At 44.5% G+C, this 22345-nt stretch overlaps 1 protein-coding gene across 1 annotated transcript in view; it reads left to right on the top strand.

Annotated features, from left to right (window-relative positions):
- The window catches only part of Scd5 (stearoyl-CoA desaturase 5), a 165214-nt gene extending 153371 nt beyond the window's left edge, over positions 1-11843 (top strand). The window contains exons 4-5 of the mRNA XM_004847968.4: positions 9000-9232; positions 10372-11843. Of these exons, the coding sequence (XP_004848025.1) occupies positions 9000-9232; positions 10372-10562 (424 nt within the window). The 3' untranslated portion in view covers positions 10563-11843. The remainder of the gene's footprint in view (positions 1-8999; positions 9233-10371) is intronic.
- Positions 11844-22345: the final 10502 nt, after the last annotated feature.

Below are 22345 nucleotides of genomic sequence, written 5' to 3' on the forward strand. Positions count from 1 at the left end.
GCTATGTCCAGAGTCATCTGGTTGCAGCTTTCAGAGAAGACTTCAAACGCAGCCAACACGAATGCTTTTTCTTACACACGCCACATGCAGGAGAGCCAAAGTCCATTTTCAAGCTGAAGAGCTTCCAGACAGCTTCCCCACAAGTGGGCTTCTGTCTTGGGCTCCACATCTGAGCACACTGCATATTCCACTCCCCAAGGGTAATGGGGGGGACTGTGGACAGGAGGAAAATGTGCCATCCATTTACAAGTTCCCGGATTATATCATTTGTCCTCTAAAGACGTGTTCAGTAAGCATCCATATTATTCTTCCTGGTATGCTACAAAATGCAGACATTGGAGGGAAAATGAATCTCTAGCAAGGCTTTCAGTGAAATCACAAAAGCAAAATGTTTAATCAAGATGCCAGTGACAGCTCATTGCTCATCACTACCACACACTGGAGGGCCTGTCATTTCCTTCTGACCCTCTGAGGTGTTCGCTTTTCACATTCCCTCCTTGGAAGTCAGCAGGCTTCCATCTCTCTCTGGGTCTGATAGATTTCACTCAAGATCTTACACGCACCAGCTTAGGACTGCTGGGCTCAGGAGCAGCCAGGCAGGGGAAATGCTTGCAGACCAAGCACAGCAATTTCTGTTTCATCCAAAGGAAAATCAGAGTTTTAAAGTGTTTGTCACACCTGGATTTGGGGGAAAGAAGGAAGAGAGGGAGGGAGGGAGGAAGGGCTGGTGACTCTATGCACACAGTCCTACATTGGCACCAATCCCAGAGATAAGCATCTCATGAAGACCCCAAAAGCAGGCTGCACATGCATTGTGTGTGTCTTTTTTTGAAATCTTGGTGTTTTATCTCTTTACTCTAAGTAATTTTTTTTAATTTTCCAGATAAGCTGAGACTTCACCATTTATTAACCAAAAGTATCATTCATTCAGTAATGCTACAGATATTCAGGAGTGCCTTCTGCTTGGGCCAGGGACTCTGCTAGACCCTGGAGAGTCTGGCTTTCTGTTGGACCGCTCTGGTGCTCCAGTGTGTCCATGTCACAGTGTGGTCCCCCAGAAGCTGGCTCTGTGGTGGCTGTCACATTGTATGAAGCTTACCAGGGAGGATCATTGAGATCAACAGCTGTAGACAAAGGGGTGGGAGTGGGAATGGGCCAGGGAAGAAGCTGGGCTCTGAATGGTCTCTGTGGAGGCCTCTGCCAGTTCCTGGGCCATGAGGTGCAGTCACTGGATGTTATCATTAGGGCCAGGCAAGTGGTTCCTTCTCTACCTGAGACAGCACTGCCAGGAGCTGGGAGGTTCCATCCTTCCACCCTAGGGGTCACATCACATGTCCACAGCAGTGTCCTACCGTGCTTCCTGCTACTCCTCATAAAATCTTGACGCAGCTGGTGTGAGCAATCAGAAATTCCTTGCATCCCAAGAGAAGACCTCAGGGATAAGCAGCACCAGGACTGGTTAGTGCCTGGCTCTGCCACATAGTCAGGGACCCTTCCATCTTCTGTGCTGTCACCTAAGGGACCAACTTCATTCCCCAGGCTTCTCTCCATCTCAGCCATGAGTGGCTATGGCGGGATAGGGTGTCTTGATGGGAAAAGAGAAACCATCTCTGCCTTCTGTGCTCTCTTTATTGTTGAGGAAAATGTTGCCCCATACATTTTTTTTTTTTTTTTTGGTACTGGGGATTGAACTCGGGACCTTGTGCTTACAAGGCAGGTGGCAGAACCACTGAGCTAAATCCCCAGCCCGCCCCATACATTTTTATTGTGATAAAATATATTCAGCATAATATTTTCCATTTGAACCATTTGTAAGAGAATAATTTTCTGGCATAAAGTGCATTCACAATGTTACATAGACATTGGTACTCTTTCCAAAAGTTTTTCATCATTCCCTAAGAGACTCCTCCATATCCATTAAACAACTTCTCCTCTACCTCCTCCTTCCAGCGGTGGTAACTTTCATCTTCGTTTCTGTTTCTGAATTACCTATTGTGGTTGCATCATATATGTGGAATCATATAGTAATTGTCCATTTGTGTCTGGTGTATTTCATTAATCATATTTTCAAAGTCGATCCATATTGTTGTATATGGGGTATGATAAAAATAAGGTGAATCTTTAAGTTAAAAAATTTATTACAGTAAAAGAGACAATGCCATTAATCCCCCTCAAAACACTCTCCCTTGCTTAGAACATATCCTGTCAGTCTTGCCACTTTGTGAAGCAGTTCTGAAGGTCTTTTTTCATGAATGTCTTTAGTTGTGCTGTCATAGCTGCCTTGATGTCCTCAATAAATTCAAAACATTTACTTTTCTTTGTCATTTTGACTTTGGGAAAGAGCCAGAAGTTGCATGGTGCTAGATCTTGTGAATAAGATGGGTGAGGACGCCCTGTCATGTTTTTATTTGACAGAAACTGCCATATAAGAATTAGTGTATGACACAGTGTTGTCATAAAGGAGGATGAAACCGTTTGCCCATTTCTTAGGCTGTTTCCACATATATCATTCCTGTCAAATAAAAAATGTTATGGTAGCGGGTGGGGTCACTGCATGGGACGAGGGGTGCAAGCTCCGGCCAGTGGTTTCTGCTGGCAGACTCCGGAGGAAGGTGTGGCCTGGAGCCCTGCGAGGAGTGCCAGCTACTCAACTTCCAGAGATAACCCACACCAGCAAAGGACAGCTTACATAGCATTTTGCCATAGCAAAATGAAATGCAAGGAACCAACAGTGACATAGTTGAAGGCAGCAAAATCAAAATAAAATGGGAGGATCATTGGTTAGGAAGACTCTCTGGAGAGACTCATCTGGTCATTCCATCTAGGCCTCCTCCAAGCAACACCATTTGGCAGTTGTCTGATTGGCAGCTATGCTTCTGTGTCCTAGTACCACGAACCTGTGATGGAACTTTTTCAGATAAGGTCAAGTTAAACTACGGTATGTGAATGGAAAATAAAGTGAAGCAGTGTTTTATCATGTATTTTTCAGCAGGTCTTCTTGAAATTTAAAAATAAGACAGCTGCTCTTTTCAGAACCAGTTACATCAAACACATCAGTCTCTAGATGCTATTTTTCTGTTGTTCTTGATCGTACTTGGGAAAATATTACTAAATATTCTCACACTAGGAATGAGAAGAAAAAACAGCTATCAAAAGTTTATGGAATGGAGCCGGGGCTTTAGCTCAGTGGTTCTGTCACCAGGCCCCTAAGTGCAAGGACCCAAGTTCGATCCCCGGTACAAAAAAAAAAAAAAAAAATTTACGGCATGTTTTTGTGTTTCATTAGTATTTGTCAATTTTTAAATTTTTGGTAAATATTTCCATTATATCCTATTTCAGGTATTTTGTACTTTTAGGTATTAGATTTACTAAATACCATATCTGCCTCTTTGCTCAAATTATTTCCTTTACTTATAGCTTTTTGCATTATCCAGTCTTCTTAATATCTTGTATAGATTATTGCCTGAATTTCTCTAAACTCACCAAACTATCATCTAAATGTCAGAAGTTGTTTTATTTCTTTGCAGTAATTTTGATTTGGATTTCAGTCCTTGCTGATGTTTTGGGAGAACCAGGTATCTACCAAAGCCTGAAGGCACAGAATATTTATTCTTACCAATGTCCTGTCTGTGTCAGCATTCAGAGTTCACTGCCTGTCACTTTCCATGATGATAATTTTATTTATAGCATTTGTAACCTCTTGGTCAGAAGTTATTACCTTGGTACAGGCTATTCGAATAACTTCCTATGTGAACGACCCTATCTTATATTTTCCTTCTTCATCCCTCCCTAGTTACATTGTAAACTCTAAAAGAATACTCTTGCCCAAGCTCATTGTCTGTTTTCTTGGTACCTGGTTGCCATTTGTACTGCTTCAGGTATTCATTCTTTTACTTAAAGTACAGATTCCTACATATATTGAGTCGAACATTTCCCTGGTTGTACTTTGTCAATAGTTTTCTCATTGGCAACATTTGTTGGTATAATTGTCACAAGCTTTATTTAACAGATACCTCATTACCCATAGATCCATTTGTCAGCTGGAAATGCTGCTTCATTCCACTCACAATCCAAATTGTAATTTGGACAAATTGAATAATTTGTTGATATGTTGCCACCTTAAAACTAAACCAGTTACAATAAAAATCATAATCTTAGAAACAGGAAAGAATGGTGACTCAAGACATACCAAAAAGTGGGACTAAACTGAAGCTCTTTTCCCCCTCTAACCTTATACTTTTCCAGTATACTTTTGGGGTTATGATATAGTTTATTAAATGTTTTCTTTGAAAAACAAAATAATGCCAAGAAGTTCTTATGCCTATTCAGGACTACCATATAAATAAATTTGTTATTAATACAAAAGTGAAATAAGTTAACATTTGACCATGCTGATGTTTTTGTTGCCCCCAAAAACTGGACACAAAATGTTATATAAATCTGAGATTTCACCAACTTTAAAATATGAACTTAAACATTTTATCATATTTAAAAAATAAAAACCATTTTCTTAAAAAAATGTTATGGTAAAGGTAAATATTTTGAATTGATTCAGGATGTCAAGGGAGCCACGACCGTGCAACTGAAGACACTCATGAAAGAAGACTATCAGAACTGCTTCAGAAAGTGATGGGATGTATGCATAGAGTGGAACTGCTGGGTTATAAGATAACCTGATACTTCTGCCATCATTTTCTATTGTGGCTGTACCATTTTACATTCCCTCTGGCAATGCAGAGGGTTCCAGTTTCTCCATGTCAGTCAAGTACAAGGAAGAAGCTCCAGTCTAGCTAGATCATACATAGTGTCTACTCCTGATCTTGAGATGGCAACATTTGCATTCAAATGTGCACTGTGTATGAGGCAAATCTCCGGGTATATTTAACTCTGTAAACTGTTGATTGGCTGGATGAGGCACAGATAATCAGGATGTAAGAACTGAGCATGACTCCAGGGTGGCTGTGTCCCACTGTGGAAGTCCGATGGTTTTCTGAACCCCTGCAATCCTCCCGTGTAAGAGGTAATAAAAAATACTTTGTATGGCTGTTGTGGGACTCAAATGAGAAAATGTATGTGAATGATGCACAGTAATATGCTGATGAATTCCAAGTCTCTATTCCTGTCACCTCCTCTTCCTGGCACGTGTGAGCTCCAGGGCTGCATACCAGTCTCTTACTTGGCTTCTGTGTTTGAGTGTACAGTGGGCATCTCCTGCTGCCCGAGTCCACGGCTGAGCTTCAGTACACTGCCACTCAACTGTTCTGCCTCTTACAGGCTAGTGGCATCTCCATCCTTGATGTCATCATGGACTGGCCCCCTTTTCTCCAACACTGAGCCTGTGAACCAGTGCAGTCACTCTCCTTGGGCAATATATTCAGAATGTGACCATTCTCACCCCATCCCGTGATTCTCCTGGTTCAAGCCACATCCTCTTCTACTTGGATCATGGCAATGGCTTCCACAGAGAACCTTCACTTGGTCCCCTGAATTCCTATCATCTTGTCTCCTTCTGCCTAGCTCTCCTCCTCTTCCCTGAATGTCTTCAGGGCCTCAGTGCTTATGGTTTCCTCTGCCTCACTTAGCCACTTGGCTAACTTCTAATTTCCTCCAAGTCTTCACCAAAAATCTACAGTATCAGGAAGGCCTTCCCTAAATACCCCCTTTCACACAGTGGTACCTGCCTGAACTAGGTCATTCCCCTTCCTTAATTTGCTTTTCTTCTTAGTATTTACCACTAACCTTCCCTATATTTTGTTTTATTATGTTACTTATTGTCTGTCATTCTTATTAGTGCAGATCAGATATGAAGGTCTCTACCACAGCACCCTTGCCCTGCAAGGGCAGTGATTTTTGTCTGTTTGGTTAATTTTTTATCTCAGTGCTAGGGCATGGCCTGGCATGTGGTAGGCACTTAAGAAATTTGTTAGTACTGCATTTTCCAGAAGAGAAATCTGAGGCACAGCACAATTAAATAATCCACTCAAGGTCACACAACTAGGAAGTGGCCATGTTGGGGAGTTAGATGTTCTGTGATGCTTTACAACATAAAACACCCATTTGGCAAAGAGATAGGGCAAGAGCAATGCCCCTGCTCCAGCCCCGCTCCTGGAACTAGCTGAAGAAAAGATGTGTTCTCTGTGAGGAACGATTTGGTGCTGGAGGACTTGTGGAAGTTTTCTGTGGGTCTTTGGTAAAGGAGTTGGTATTTGGGGCCATTAAACAAGGAAGCTGTGGGGTGCAGCATGGGAGGCTGGGAGGCCAGTGGCCGGGTTAAATGGAGACCCGCTGTGGAGGCATCCATCCATTCACCTGCCTACTCAGTAAGAATCCTTGCCAAGTACCAGAAGGAGCAACCCAACAACAGCATTGTAATTTGACCTCGTGCCTCTTCGTTGGAGTGAGGACAGTGATCTTTTTTTTCCTTTTTTCTATTTTTTAAGAATGTCTTTTTTGCAGAATATTGTGGTACATGCCTGCAATCCCAGCACTTGGAAGGTTGAGGCAGGAAGATTGCAAGCTTGGGCTATATAGTGGATTCGAGACCAGCCTGAAATACATAGTGAGATCCTGCCTCACTAAAAAAAGAACATCTGTTTTGAGGAAGAGGGGATTTGGCTGGCCTGTGGTTGTGCTGGCCAGTGGAGCCCAGACTTTCTCTGTCACACTGAAAGCCATGTTGCAGGCATCCGCCCTTCTCAATGACCCAGTTCCAATGACAGAGTGGTGCCAGGGGCAGCAGGTGTCTGCCAGACTGTCCCCAGGGAGGAGGCAGCCCAGGGCTGGGGTGGAAGCCAAGTCCTGAGGCCAAAGTCTCATCAAGAAGGCCATCGCCAGACTCAGGCAGGAGGGCAGTTGGTGTTGTGACCTCAACCCTCCCCAGAAGCCATTGCCCACCTCAGGGCCTCAATGGCTGGAGCCCCTGCCCAAGTTGGCTGGAGGGTTAGGCCATGAAGAGCCATGGCACACTTAGCTCTCTGGCCTGCATAGAGCCAGCTTTCACTGCACGTGCTTTCTGTCACCTTCTTCTCAGGAGCCAGGTAAGGGTCAGGACCGTGACTCAGAACAGGACTAGAAGAGGCTGCATGGAAAGGCCCAGTTGTGACCAGAGAGGGAAAGAGGCACCTGGTATGGCACTGTGCCTCCTGTTAGCCACATCAAGCTGCTTTCGTTTCTCCAAAGGGGGCAAAAGAGGAGTGGCAGCAGCCCCTGGCTCTGGGCACCCTGACCCCTTTCATCAGAGCCTCTGCCCTCTCGAGCACTCACTCTGTCCCCAGGCCCATGACTGTTACCTGACCAGGTGCTCCCCCACCCACACCGTGTCCTTTGTAGCTGTGCTCCAACCCCAGCTGTGGCCCTTCTGGCCATGACTCTCGCCCACAAGTTCACCCTCCCAGGACACCTGAGGCCCATGGCTGGATGATGTGGGGACACCTTTCATGTGGTAGGTGTCCAGCCCAGAGTACCCCCCTGGAGTCTCCAAAGCCCACTGTGGGTGAGCGTATCCCTCTGCCCACCGAAGCTTCCCTCCCACCTTACAGATGGGTCTCAAGGTACCCCCCCGAAAGGCTCTGCACGTGATCCTGGGGAAGCCTCTCCAAGACCACAAGTCAGCCCACTCCCCTGACCTCCTAGGTGCCCACTACCCACTGAAGAACAGCCATCCTCTATCCCAGTGCCCAGTGCATTAATATGTTGCCCAATAAAAACAATACATTGCCCCAAAATAGTGATTATGGGAACCTACACTTCTGTACAGCTAATGAGCTACAAAGCACACTTCCATTCATGGTTTCATTGTGAGCAGGGCAGCATGATGGGATGCTGCCTGAGTTTGAATTTTGGCCCTACCCCTTATTAGTCTTGTGACTTCAGGCCAGCTTCCTAACCCTTCTCTGTTTCATCTCTAAAATGAAAATGATAATGATCCCTTCCTGGGAAAGTTTTAAATGAATCAGTACATGTAAGGTGTACGAATAGCCCTGCCATGTGGTACGTTCTCAGTGAGTGCTGGCCAGCTATACAGGCCAGAAATCTAACTTGCAACAGTTTGCTTTTTAATTATTACTTTTTATGTGGCTGCACCTGTGTCTACACTCACTTTATTTTTGTTTTGGGGTTTTTTTTTTAGTTTTTTTGGTACCGGGGATCGAACTCCGGTCCTTGCACTTGCGAACTCACTTTATTTTTTAAGGTGCCTTGAATGTAATCTCTGATGGGAAGAGAATATTTTTTTTTAAGTGGGAGGTTGTCTATCTTTTTACCAAGTTTGGTTAGTAGAGCAATAAAGAATAAAATAAAAGATAGATAATAAGAAATAAGGAGAAAGATCTTTTACAAAGGGAAGGGGACCGGGCCAGGGATTTAGCTCAGTAGCATAGCACCTGCCTGGCAAGCTCAAGGTCCTGAGTTCGATCTTTGGTACAAATTCAAAAAAAACAACAACAAAGGGAAGCAGACCAAGAGATGGAGGAAGAGGGAAGAGAAGAGGGGAAGGGGAAAAAAGAATTAAGATGTGTTACATACATGCATCACTTCCCCACAAGGAATGCCATCATTATGTACTGCAAACATGTACCAATCAAATTTAAATTTAAAAAAAAACTTGACTTTGAAGTTGACTTGCTGATGAAAGCACTCTCGGACCTATCTCAAATGGATGGCTTTAGGACAGATGACTCCCTAAGACACACAGGTTTGCCCAGCACTGTGTTTATTTTACACGGAAATTCTTCTTACCCGTGCCACAGGGCTGACCACTTCCTATAGCAATCTGCCCATCCCTGTTCTCAAACTCGTGGTTCTGCCTGGCCTTTGTAGTTCGTGTAGGCATCTAACCGCCCAGAGGCACACACAGAGAGGCTCTCCTTACGTAGAAAGGGCTGATGGGGCTGAGGGGCACAGATCTCTCCTTGGCCCTCTTTCTTCTTCCCCTGACTTGCTTGCCATGTTCCCACCTCCATCGTCAGGTGTGCAATAATGTCAAATGTCCTGCCTCACAGGTACTACAAGACCTCCGTGGCGCTCATGTGTTTTGTGGTCCCCACGCTGGTGCCCTGGTACATCTGGGGAGAGAGCCTGTGGAATTCCTATTTCTTGGCTGCCATTCTCCGTTACACCATTGCCCTCAATGGCACCTGGCTAGTCAACAGTGTTGCCCACATGTATGGAAACCGGCCCTATGACAAGCATATCAGCCCACGGCAGAACCCGCTTGTCACTCTGGGTGCCATTGGTAAGTAGGGGTGCTGAAGCTGAGGGAGAGAAGGGCAGCTCTGATCTTACTGACTTCTGAGTGGTGTCTGGGATCTGTAAAGAGAGGGAGTGGAATGCAGCAAACTTGAGTTTGGGCTGCAGAGTCTTGTCTCTTGGACAAGTCTTGTAATTGCTTTGATTTACAGTTTTCTTACCTGCTAAATGGAAAATAGCAACACCTACTTCATAGGAATACAAGGTGTGATGAAAATACAGAGAGTGATTATTTTTATTTTATTTTAAATTGTGTTACAGTAAAAGACACATTGCCATTAACCTCCCCCCCATACTACCTCTTGCTCCAAACACATTTATTCTCTCATTCTTTTGGAAGCAGTTCTGGGAGTCCTTTTTCATGTCTTTAGTTGCACTGTTGTGGCTGTCTCAATGTCCTGAATTGATCCAAATTATTTACCTTTCATAGTCATTTTGACTTTTGGGAAGAGCCAGCAGTCACATGGTAGCAGGTCCGGTGAATAAGGTGTGTGAGGACAGACTGTTTATGAGCCCGCCTTTCCATTGAATGGCACTCAGCAGCAGCAGCATTCACTGTATTTTTAATTTCTTCTCATAAAGACATGAAAGAAGTTTTCCAGAACTGCTTCAGAAAGTGGCAAGAGTGACGGGATAAGTGTGTTTGACGAGAGGGGAAGTATTTTGAGGGGTGTTAATGGCAATGTGTCTTACTGTAATTTTAAAAATGTAAACATTCACTGAAATATTTTGATCATACCTCGTACTTACCATCTTAATAATTCTCACCTCCCTCTTCCATACTCCCTCAAGAAGTCTTCTGTTGTCACTCCAGTCCACAGAGACTAGTTTGCATGCATGAGGACACATCACAGTAATGATCTGTTAGCAGCCACGTGGCACATAGAGCTCCAGCTGGTGTCATGATAGTCTGAAATTCCCGTAGGAAAGTTAATCCAGGGACTATGTTGTTTTTCTGTTCATATTTAATTTGTTGGCCAACTGAGGAATTGCTTCTGAGGGCTGGAGCCAAGTCTTTTGCTCCCCACAGTCTTTGACATATGGTAGACCCTTAAAAAACAGGTGATAAAAAATCTGTGCAGGGAGGTGGTAATGGGGTTATTTCAGTGCCACTTTGTGTTCCAGGTGAAGGCTTCCACAATTACCATCACACCTTTCCCTTCGATTACTCTGCCAGTGAATTCGGCTTGAACTTCAACCCGACCACATGGTTCATTGACTTCATGTGCTTGCTGGGGCTGGCCACTGACCGGAAGCGGGCGACCAAGCCCATGATCGAGGCCCGGAAGGCCAAGACCGGAGATGGCAGTGCCTGAAGCTGGGACTGTGACCACCATAATCCACCATGACACCCAGCCAGTAGCTTTTGTCACTATAGTTCTCTAGTTCATTGAACCATACTAGGGGGTAGAAGGTGGGCAAGGAATGGGATGTATATGGTTGGAAAATTTTGTATTTGTCTCAAAATACTGTCAACTGCAACTACCAGTGAAAAAACTAATTTTAAGTCAATACTACTACTATGATTTAATATTAGAATGTAGAAATGTGATTTCACCACGGTAGGTACAGTATGGCAAACATACATTGTTACTTGCTTGTACATGATGCTAACCCTGGCAGGATAAATATTAAATTATGCAAGGTGACCCAGGAAACATTTGTTTTGCTTTCTGCCAATTAATTCAGGAACAGGAGACACGGTAGAAGATGAGGGCGGGGGTGGTGGGGACTTCAGAGTAAATGGAAAATGTTCCTGGTTTGTAATTACCATGTCTGTTTGCTTTTCTGTTCAAGTGAGGGAATTGAAAACCTTAAAAACTGAGGCTACAGGAAACAGCTCTTGTTATTTTTTTTACCCTGTTTGCAATTTGCCAATGTTCACTGTCTTTCCTTACCCAGCTAGCTATTTTTATGTCCCGAACCATACACTCAGCCCACCCTATAAATCAATACCTGTTTACATGTTTGATTTTGTTCTTTGCTATTGTTGTTTCAAAGGTGTATAACTCAGACATGCCAGCCATCAAGTTAAGCTTAAATTAAGTTCTCAATTAAATGTTTACACATCTAATTTATATTCTAATTGATTGTAGCCATCGATGCATGTACTTTAACTGCTTCTACTAAATAAGTGTAGTAATTTTCCACACAAGGCTATCTGGTCTTAATAACTGGCAATTATCTAGAACTCCCTCTACTAATGTTTTATCTGCATGCAGCCATCATTGATTTTGCAGCAAAATAAAAAGTAATCATTACGTAATGCCTGGATTAAAACAACTTCTGCATATTTAGTTGCTTTGTGCAGTGCATGTTGAATTTATGGAAAGGCATGACCTTTGTTTTAGGTGTTAGAGCAAAAGAAAGACTTTATAGTCTTGGTATCACAGTTCTTTGATGATAGATATTTTCCAGAAAGATTTAGGATTTAAAATTTACATTTTAGGAAAAGAAATGATACTAATTAGAAATTGTCATAATGAAATTTCTTCATCCAGCAGGTGTTTAACAGTGTTAATTTTGCCATTAATAATGTGTAAAGAATGAATGATTTACAATAAATGAGTATGCATTCATTGGTGTTCTCATCCAGAGACTTAATGTGTTTAGTGGGTATTCTCAAGAGGACTTAGTGGTTTATGATGAGCATTTCATGTGGGCTCGGGACTTCCAACAACTCGTGGACTAGGCCTGTCCCATCCCCCTTGCAAGGGACACAACCTCACTTCTCACTCACCAACGCTCATTCTTGCTCTGCTCTAGCTGATAAATGGGAACTTCTGCTCTTCCTTTCATTCAACAGAGCATGAAGGACACCTTTCTCCTCCAAACTCTGCTAGTGGTGACCAGAGGTGTGGGAGATGGACTCTCATTCTCACCCCAAAACTGAGTCTCTCAACTTTGCCTCTGTACCCCCTAAGTCTATCCTTTGCCCCAAAGCAGCAGTGCCTGCCGTCAGACATAGACTTCCTCGCCTGCAGGGGAGGGGATTCTAGCCCCTGGTGGGTGCCAGACCAGAGCTCCTCGTGTAGGGACTCCTTGGGGGCACACACCTGTGGTGTTCTTCAGCTGCTTCATATTCCAGTCCCACACAGCTGAGACCTTGTGTGGAATGTTGGCAGAGTGTAGTCATGTTCCAAGGTGAGCTTGTATCAGCATGACCTAAAATGGCCCTGATTGGGAGTGGTTGTGGAAACCGTTGATCCCGAAAAGGACTAAACATAACTTATCCGTGAACAGAAATAATTACATTTGGAACAGCTATTTGAAGTCTCCTCATAAAAGAAGGATATTCCCAGCAGGTCCATGTCGTCTCTATCTGCAGCAGTACCTACAAGTGACCTGAGAGTGGGAAGAAGGTTAGATTATTCTAAGGCCTTCCATATTAATGTTCTCTGTAGGTCTCTAAAGGAGAGAAAGCAGAAGGAGGAAAGAAGCCCTGGCAGGCATTTCCCAAGCCCATCCACGATGGCACTAGAGACACTGCTACATTTTTTGAAAGGTTCAGCGTAAGGGTAAGGGAATGGTCTCCTCTCTGTAATCTCAGCCCTACAGGGCTTGCTTCAGAAGCTCCCACCCCTGCATCTAGTCACTTCCAATGGTGTGGGCACCATGGCAGCTGCATGGAGCTGGGCCAGGACAGCAGAGTCAACTCAAGGGCACAAGTCCCAGATATGCTACTGGACAGCTGTGTGACCTTTAGAAAAGTTATTCCTTCTGGATCCACTTTTCTTATCTGCAAAGAGAGGGAATTAAACCAGACCCTGTCTAAAGTTCCCTCAGCTCTAATCTCCAGTGGCAGCAACAGGCAGGAGAACTCTCCTGACTTCAGATTTGAGACACTGCTCGAGTTAGCACCATCCTTTCTGGAACCTGGAAGGTCAAAATTGAGGGAAATAATTGAGTCTTAAGTAGGAGAACAGAGACTGAGGCTGAAGTGTGGAATGTTAGGAAAGAAGAAAGGAAGAAATGGAAAGAGAGAGGAAGGAAGGAAGAAAAAAGGAAGAAAGAAAGGGAAAAGGAAGAAGGAAGAAAAGGAGAGAGAGAGGGAAGGAGAAGGGGGGAGTGAAAAGTTCATTTGTTCCCAAAGTGTGATAAAATAATAAAAATATAATCCACCATGAAAAAAAACTTGATGAAAGAAAGTACTGCAAAGAGCTCTATGGTTTAGTGGGGCAGTAGAACCCACACTGGACTCAGAGTCTTCAAACCTGAGTTTGAACTCTAATTCTTGGTCTTACTTGCTGTGTTTGCTAGGATGTGTTTTTGGGTAGATCCCCGTGAAAGTGCTGCTTACTAACCTGTTAGGCCTAAGTCTCACAGTACCCATCCCCTAAGTGGGAGCAGCCACATGTAGGTGTCTCAGAAGAATCTGGAAGCCTCCAATGCATGCCTGGTGCACAAGAGGCCCCAGGGGACATCAGCTGGGGGTGAATGGCCTGTCCCAGACCCAGTGCAAAGTGGGCTGTCATGCACAGGTAGGCCTGACTGGGCAGACCTTAGCACTAGGTTGTAAGTGTTACCCTTCTAGGACCCCCCTCCTCTGGCCTCCACACTGTGAGAGGACACCCAGAGCTGGGATGGACATGTGAAGGGAAGAGGTCAAAGCACACCGATAAGAATGACCTTTGGGGATCCCCTCTGAGGTTCCTTTCTGTACTTCAGTCCCAATCACAAAGGAGACTGAGGCCAGCTGTGTGCTCCGTGGCTGCTGCTATGAAAAAAAAGGAAGAAAAGGATAATCCTAACCTTTATCACGACAACCACCCTTTTTCTACTTTCCCCATTTTTAGCTCAGTGTCAGTCCCAGCCCTTTCTTTCCCCTTCCTCTACGTCAGGGAAGTGCTATAAATGACCTGGAAACCTCTCCTTGTTCTCAGTGTCCCCATGGACTTCAATGCTCAGAGTCTCCACCCCACCCTCTGGGAACTGCCTTGACTTCTAAATTTGTACTATCAGAAGAGAGGAAGGAAAGCCCGGGCCTTGGGACACCTGGAACCCAGTAGGCCTGGCAGCCCCAGCAGCAACCATGGTTCCATCATCCTCAAAGCTGGAAGACCAGCCAGATGCATCCTGTCTGCCACTCCTCCTGGACTCCAGAGGGCCATGGCAGCCCACAGGGACCATGGCTGCTAGGGTGGTGAAGCTTTTCCCTGGCCTATGTCCTCTTTGGGAAAAGAAGACTTTGCTGTGAGCTGCTGACCCAGGACTGCTGTGTGTGTGTGTGTGTGTGTGTGTGTGTGTGTGTGTGTGTGTGTGTATGTGTGTGTGTGTGTTTTACTGGGATTAAACTCTGGGCAGACACAATGAGCTATATTCCCTGTCCTTTTTATTATTTTATTTTGAGACAGGGTCTAAGTCACCAAATTGCCCAGATTGGCCTCAAATTTGCAATCCTCCTACCTCACCCTCCAAGATTGTTGGTATTAAGCCATGTGCCACCTTTCCAAGCATTGTTCTACTTCCTCAATGTCCCCCTCTCTTCTGTTTTCAATCCTCTCCAAGGCAACCTTTCTTGTCACTGAGCAGAATTTCAGAAGTTACTTTTCTGCCAGAATCACTAACCTGTGGCCAGAGCCCGCAGCCCCTGTGCTCTCCCTGGAAAGAGAGACTGGGCCCAGCAGAGCACCTTGTGGTTGTTTTTATTACCAGATTTAAGGGTCATAGTAAAACACAGGCGCTGTTCATGGGGGCTTCCCTGTCCTGATGGTGTGACGACACTCCGTGAAGGTGGAGTGGTCTGATCCATGCTGAGGGGGGATAGAGCTAATGGGGAGATTGAGTGGCCATGTGGGTAAGGACTTTCCAGATCCTCTTGATAAGATTTTCACACCTGAGGTAGGACAGGGAAGTTTGCTTTCATTCCTTCCTGGCTCTGCAGTTGGTGTCATGAATGTCAGCTGCCTGAGTTCGTCTACCTCCTCCTCAGAACTAAACTGCACTGAGGTTTCTAGAGCCCTAAAGTGTTTGTTCCAAATGTGGCAGCCAATGAGCTCATTTTCTGCAGCTCTTGCCAAATTGAGCTGTTTGCAATGCACAGGATGGAAATTATCAGCTCATCAGATGTGTGCATGATCCCACTGCAGCCAACCTCGGGGGAAAAAGATCTAAGCCTGGCCCCTCGCCACCACTGGGTGGTGTCAATTCTGTGTTTTACAAGCAAGGACCTTGATGTAGTTTTTGTATGGGAAATTGCTAAACTATGATGGAATAGACCCCCTTTCACCACTTTTTCAGTTTAACTTGAAGCATGAGTCAGTCTTAAGACCCTGAAAAGCACAACCATTTTGATGTGGTTTTGTTAATAGGACTTTACCTGACTCTTTGGCCCATGCCTATACAACAAGAGGATATTTAAATTGTTACTTTGTTGGGTGCAACTGGCTTAAGGAAAAATAGGCAAAACCTCCACTTCATCATTTGTAGTATATAAGAGCTAGAACTGATTTCTGAGGTCTCTACTTAGATCAAACAGGACAGGGAAAGTGTGGGCTTCCTGTTACTATAATACCAAGATAGCTTATAAAGAGGAAATGTTGGCTGTGGCTTACAATTTTGTTGGTTCAGCCCATGACTGGTTGGCCCTATTGCTTTGGGCCTGTGGTGGTCCATCATGGGTTTGCATATGACAGACCAAAGCCACTCACCTCAAGGCCAGGATGCAAAAGAGGAAGAGGAAGGGGTTGGAGTCCCACTCTCTCCTTCAAGGGCGTGGTCCCAATGACTTAAAGACCTGCCATGAGGACCCACCTCCTAAAGGCACCACTTTCCTTAGTACCACAGGCTAAGATACAAACTATAGCATCCCACTTGTGGCTCCCGAAGGCTCATGCCTACTGACAATGCAAAATGCATTCAGTGCATCTGCAAGAGTCCTTTCAATCACAGCTCTTCCAGTATTGTTCAAAAGTCCAAGTCCAAAGCCTCTTCTCAAGGCAAACTCTTAGCTGTTGTGAACCCCTGTAAGAAATCAAAAATACAAACCATATACTTTTAACATAAAATGGTAGAACAGGCACGGGGTAAAGATTCCCATTCCAAAAAGAAGGGACAGAATAATAGAGAGGGATCAGACCAAAGCACTACAGTTCTGTATCTGGCCCCTGGGACACACTGTGGTGAGATGTGGGCTCTTGAGGACTTTGACAGCCTCTCCACCCATGGCCTTGTTGGTTGGAACCCTCATGGCCCCTCCCTTCACCTGACTGGCTGTGCTTGCTACCTTCAGCTTCCCTCAGCAGTTGTTCCATATTCCTGGCATCTCTGACTTGCTGGAGTCTCCACTGCAGCTTTAGCTTCACTCTCACAGCTCTATCCACTGCATTCCCAGGGGCTGATAGGGACTCTGACCATGCCACACACTGCTTGACATGTGTGCCAATCTGGGTGGAAGCCTTCATGACCTCACAACTCTGCATTCTGCATGCCTACAAAACCAGCATCATATGGAGGACACCAAGATCTGCTGCCAGTGTAAAGCTGAGTGGCTCATGGTTATGGGAAACATTTACTAAACCAATTGGGCCCAGAGGGTCAACCTCCTCAGCCTGTTTTCTCAAAAGACTCTCCCCTAGAAAGTCTTTTAAACACATTTAAAATCTACACCTCTGATGCTATAGTCTTGCCCATACCTGAGATACCCTTAAAACATCTTTCCTATTTCCCAGTGCAAAGCATGTAGCTTTTAAACTGCATTCTCCTTGACTCCAACCTTATGCATGGAACCTTTTCTGGTTAAGTTATGAGTGCTTCAGATCTTTCTGCTGTGCTCCTTTCTACTCCCAGTTCTTATTGTAAATTGGACTAAAAGCAGCAAGTAATACTTATGTCACTGCCAGAATGCTGTGCTGCCTTGAAATTCCTCTGCCAAATAAACTCATCTGTCACCTTTAAACTCAGCTCCCACAAGGCCTCAAGGCATAGATTTTTGCCAGTTGAACAATTATGGCCCCTAGTTCAATTTGTAAAAGAGCCCTCATCCCTATCTGAAGCCTCATCAGCCTGGCCATTTCTGTCCACATTCCTATCAGCATTCTGGTCTTTTGAGCAACCACCAAAAATGTTGTTTAAGTTCCTCTTATAGCCTTCTAGGTCTTTTCTAGCTTGCTTCTCCAAACTTTTCCAAATTCTTCCTGTAAGCCAATTCCAAAGTCTTCTCCACATTGTCAGGTGTAGAATAATGGCAGACTGCTCCACTTTTCAGTACCAATTTTCTAGGCATCCCTCAATCCAGTCAAGTTGATAATCAAAATTACCCTCACAGCAAGCAAGCTTAGAAAAATGCTTGATTCTATTTTCCCAAGCAAAAGAATGACCAGAAATTAGTTCTAGCTTTGTATCCTAAAAAAGAAAAAAAGGGAAGACTGCCTGGCAAGCATGAGGCTCTGAGTTCAATTCCCAGTACAAAAAAAAAAAAGAAGAAAGAAAGAAAGAAAAAAAGAAGAGACTGTTGTCCATCTTTGTGTAATCAGCTATAGGTGGAAACATAATGTGAAGCTGGTTGATATTCATAGTGTGTCATTTTGATGGCTCTTAAAAACAATATAGTTCTTTAGGTTTTATTTTGTATTGTTTTAAAAGTTTTTTATGTTTCCATCTAAAATGAGCATTGCTGAGTCCAGAAAGTTGCAGCATTGTAATACTTGGAAATAATAACTTTCTACAGAATAAGATCAGTCACTATCACATCCCCTAATGATTTGGCTGCCAAAGTTCCACCCTCTTGTGTTAACACTCAGCTGAGTGTGCACAAAGCTCAGAGCAATAATTAAAACCTCCCCAGCAAACTTGTCTTGCTTAATCTGATTGATACAATGTCTTTTGTTGTAATATTCCATCTGTTGTTTTTCCATGTGCTTTTAAATTTAGCATTGTCACATAAAAAAGGAGAAAAAAATAGCACAGTTTGAAGAGGTGTAAAAATATAATTACTCGAATTACACTTTGGAAAGTGTACCTATTTATCTTTTTTTTTTTTTTTTTTTTGCTAACCCCATGTCACTTGGCTTTCCAGCTCAAATTAGACAAATTCTTCTGGCTCGTGGATATACAGCAATTGTGAGTTATTTCTAATTAAGAAGAATACCCCTTTATTGTAACTTCCAGGCTACTGATTGTAGCACATCTTAAACTTTTTTGCATTTAAGAGGAAATCAAGTAAAAGTGTAGGAGGCTTGAAAGACCACTGGCAGCACAGTAGAGCCTTAGCAAGTCAGCCTGCAAATTGCACCTCAAATCTCTGAAATTTTTCTCAGCACACTACTTTCAGAAAAATATAATGACAAAAAAGAAAGAAAAAGAAGTCTTGCTCAATTTTATTTATTTGTATGTGTTTGCAGTACATAATGAGTACATTGTTGTTCGTACATGTACATAGCACATCTTACTTCTCTTTTCACACCCTTTCCCTCACAGCCTTTCCTGCTCCCTCCACCTCTTGTTCCCCATACCATTCACAAAACCTCTATTTCAATTTTTTTCTTCAATCCTACTTTTTAATCCTTTTCCATTTTCCTCCCCCACCCCTCTATTTCCTGGTTCCTTTCCCATTTGAAAAAGATCTCCCCACTTCCTATTATCTGTCTAGAAAAAGAAATGTTTATCAGATAAGTATTTTCCCCTAAGTACACCTAGTTTTGATAACATTTGGCCTAATTTTCTAAATATATTACAGCTGCATCTATAAAATACTACACTGAGAATTCACAACTCACATTTAAGAGCCGCACAGACCTTGCTGTTTTAACTCACCAGTGTTTTCCCGACCATATAACAAAGTCTCAGATGTGGAAGGTGCTCACTAAATGTTTACAGGATGGATGGATGGGCACAGTTACAGCACTGAGAAAGGAAGCTTTATTGAACATTGCTCTCTCTTCTTTTGTTTGCCTCACTAAACATGAACCCCAGGCAGACATGAGTTGAGGCTTTTCTTGTGCACAGTTGCATGCTAAGCTCTCAGGAGAGAGATCACCTGAGAGCAGAACCTTGAACTTTTCTATTGCACTTTTGCTGTTTATGAATGCACGTGGGCTCTATTTTCAGAAATCTGTGGGGTTAGAAACTGAAACTTAAAAAAGAAAATAAATTAGAAGACAATTATTGATTTCATAGAAATGGGTATTGCAGAAATCTTTTCATAAGCAGGCCTTGAAGGCATAAAAATCTTCACACAACTTTCAGGAAGCCCACATGCTAAAGAATGTAAGGCACACCCACCTGTCAGAACCGTGCAAGAATGGAGATGCTTCAAGATGCTTGGGGTCACCCCTTAAGCCACTAGAATGAGGGTATGCTAAGAGTGAAAGAGGCAGGGTCATAGGTTGAATTTTGTTTCTTCAAATTCTCCAAGTACCACAGAATGAGATTGCATTTAGAGAGAAGGTCTTTAAAGAGGTGATTAAAGCAAAAATGAGGTAATTAGGGTAGCTCTAATCCAGTCTGACTGGTGTCAGGAGGAAGATTAGGACACGCACACACACACACACACACACACACACACACACACACCGAGGAGAGATGATGTGAAGTCACAGGGAGAAGACAGTCACCTGCAACTGCAAGCCAAGGAGAGAGGCCTCAGAGGACATCAGCCCTGCAGATGCCTTGGTCTCCAGCCTTTAGAATCTGGAGATGATAAATTGCTGTTGTTGCAGTCTGTGAAATATGTTAACCCAGCCCTTAGCAAACACATACACTTATATAAATGGGAAAGTATTTCTTGTACTTCCTTCTACTGTTTTATAGGCTAAAAATATAATGTAGAAGTTTCCACAGCCCAGACAAGACTATCAGAAGGCAAAGGCAAAAATGCCATTGCCTCTGTAACCCCCACCCCCTTGAAGTGTCAGTCACCGGAGTCCGTCTCTGCATCCTGTGCTGTACCCTTTCTCCCCAATCAGGAGGCGGTGACTGCACAGAATCAGTACTACCAACTCTCCAACGAAAAACAGCACTAGGGGAAACTTTACCAATATTTTATGTCCCTTTTTTTCTTGTACCGGGATCAAACTTGGGACCTTGCACTTGCGGGGCAGGCAGTGGAACCACTGAGCTAAATCCCTGGCCCTCATTTTCTTTTTAACAATCAATAAGAATTTACTTAGCAATTCTGTGGCAAAGGCATAGGACTGCGTATGGCAGGGAAGTGGATGTTACTCTTACTTTCACAGAAAGGAACTGAAACTTCCCCACTTCCCACCTACTGTCCAACAATCATAGCATATGGACAAGTTTCAAGATCACTTTTGCAAATGTAGAAAAATAAGTGACTTCGTAAGTCACTTAAGAAACTGACCCTTGGCTGGGGATTTAGCTCAGTGGTGCCGCTGCCTGCCTCACAAGTGCAAGGCCCCGAGTTCAATCCCCAGTACCAAAAAAAAAAAAAAAAAAAGAAACTGGCCCTGGACTTACTAAATGGATTTTGTGAGAGAGAGAGTATTGGTTGTTGCAGAGAAAAAGAGTTACACTCTTTCACCAAAAGCAGGCCAAACATCATCAAAACAATTTAATACATTATTTCCCTTTAATAGAAGCACAAATCAAATGTCTCACTCAACCAAACTAAGAAGAGGAGCTCCTGCTCTGTCCGGTTCAGCACCTGCAGGCCTGTTTTGAACACCACTAGCTGAGTCCTGTTCACATTACTAAAAAATTATCTTAACTGCCCGCTGCCAAAAGTAATTTGCCCTGCATTATCCACTCCTCAACTGCAGAACAAATGTTTCCTGTGGCCAGAATGTCTGTGACACAACCTCACAAGGCAGAGGCCTCCAGACAGCCAAGACCAGGAGCTGGAAGGGAGGTGATATTTGTGGGAAGTGATGGGACAGGGACCAGCCTTGCAGGGGACCACAGGTTGCTGAAGACCGCCCTGTGGGCTTTACAGACAGCTGTGTGGCCAGCCTGCAGAGGGCACTGGCTCCAGACACGGGTGCCTTTATGGCCTCCCACGCTCAGATGGTAGATCCAGGTAAGAGCCAGTGTACGTGTGGGGGTGGAGAGAGAGAGAGCGCTCTCTGCTTCCTGGGTCTTCCCATCTTGTCCTTCCCCTCAACTCCTTCATCCTCCTCTTCTCTCTCCCTCCCCTCTCTTCCTCTCACCTCCAACATTCTATATCACTTGTTCCCCTGGCCTTGGCAAGAATTGTTTCTGAGGAGACAGAGAAGAATCGCATGAAAGCCACACAGTGACTCAGGGATGCAGAGCCAGGCAGAGATGTCTCCCTGCTAACTCAGTCTCTCTCTGGGCTGGAGTCTCTTTCCTGGAGAGACCTGGCTTCTCCCAGTGGCTGCCTGGATGCTGGCTGTGTTTGATTCTACTCTGCCCCACCCTCTGTCCAGGGAGGCAGTGGGGATGAAGTATAGGGAAGAGGGTGAGGTGCAGGGGTTTATCCCTCTCCCAGGCTGGCTGCATCCTCAACAGTCACCATGATGCTACCTCTGTCTCAGGACAATGGAGATGGTGCACCTCTCTCCAGCCCTGTCCCCTGCGGAGGCTGCTGCCAAACTTACCTGCATGTGTGTGCATATTTGCACGAGCACACATGGAGAGCCCCATGGGACAGCAATGGGGACACCTCTGGGTTCTTCATTCCAGAAACAACTTGCCAGTGGTCTGCACTGACCACCTCCAACCTCCAGGATCTGTTTTGGCCTTTGCTGCTGCTGCTGCATGCCACACTCCTGGCCTGGCCATTTCTGTTCATGGTAGGGACACCTCTAACCTTGGTCTTTGTTTCTAGCCCTATTGGGCTAAGGATCTGTCCCATCTACCCAGTGCTCTGAGGACCCTGCCCTGTTCCCTTTGTCTTTTCCCTCACTGGGATCTGATCTGCATCACAGATGGAAGTCTTTCCTAGGTCTCCCCTTATATCCTCCCAGTGTCTCCCCATAATTCAGTCACTCCCCCAGTTCCTCCTAGCATCTGCTTCCAGCGACTCCGGGAGCACAATGCCTTATTAAACCTGCTCCCCATCTCCGCTCTCCCAGCCCCTGGGGAGAAGCTACTCTGTGACTGTGGACAAAGAGAAACCGGGGTCTGAGACCATGCAGCTTCTGAGGCCTCCAGGTTCTCACCAAGTTTCCTCAGCACCCCT

This window comes from Heterocephalus glaber, unplaced genomic scaffold, assembly GCF_053883595.1.
Source record: "Heterocephalus glaber isolate CG9 unplaced genomic scaffold, H.glaber_assembly_v1.0 deba00000071, whole genome shotgun sequence".
NCBI lineage: Eukaryota > Metazoa > Chordata > Mammalia > Rodentia > Bathyergidae > Heterocephalus > Heterocephalus glaber.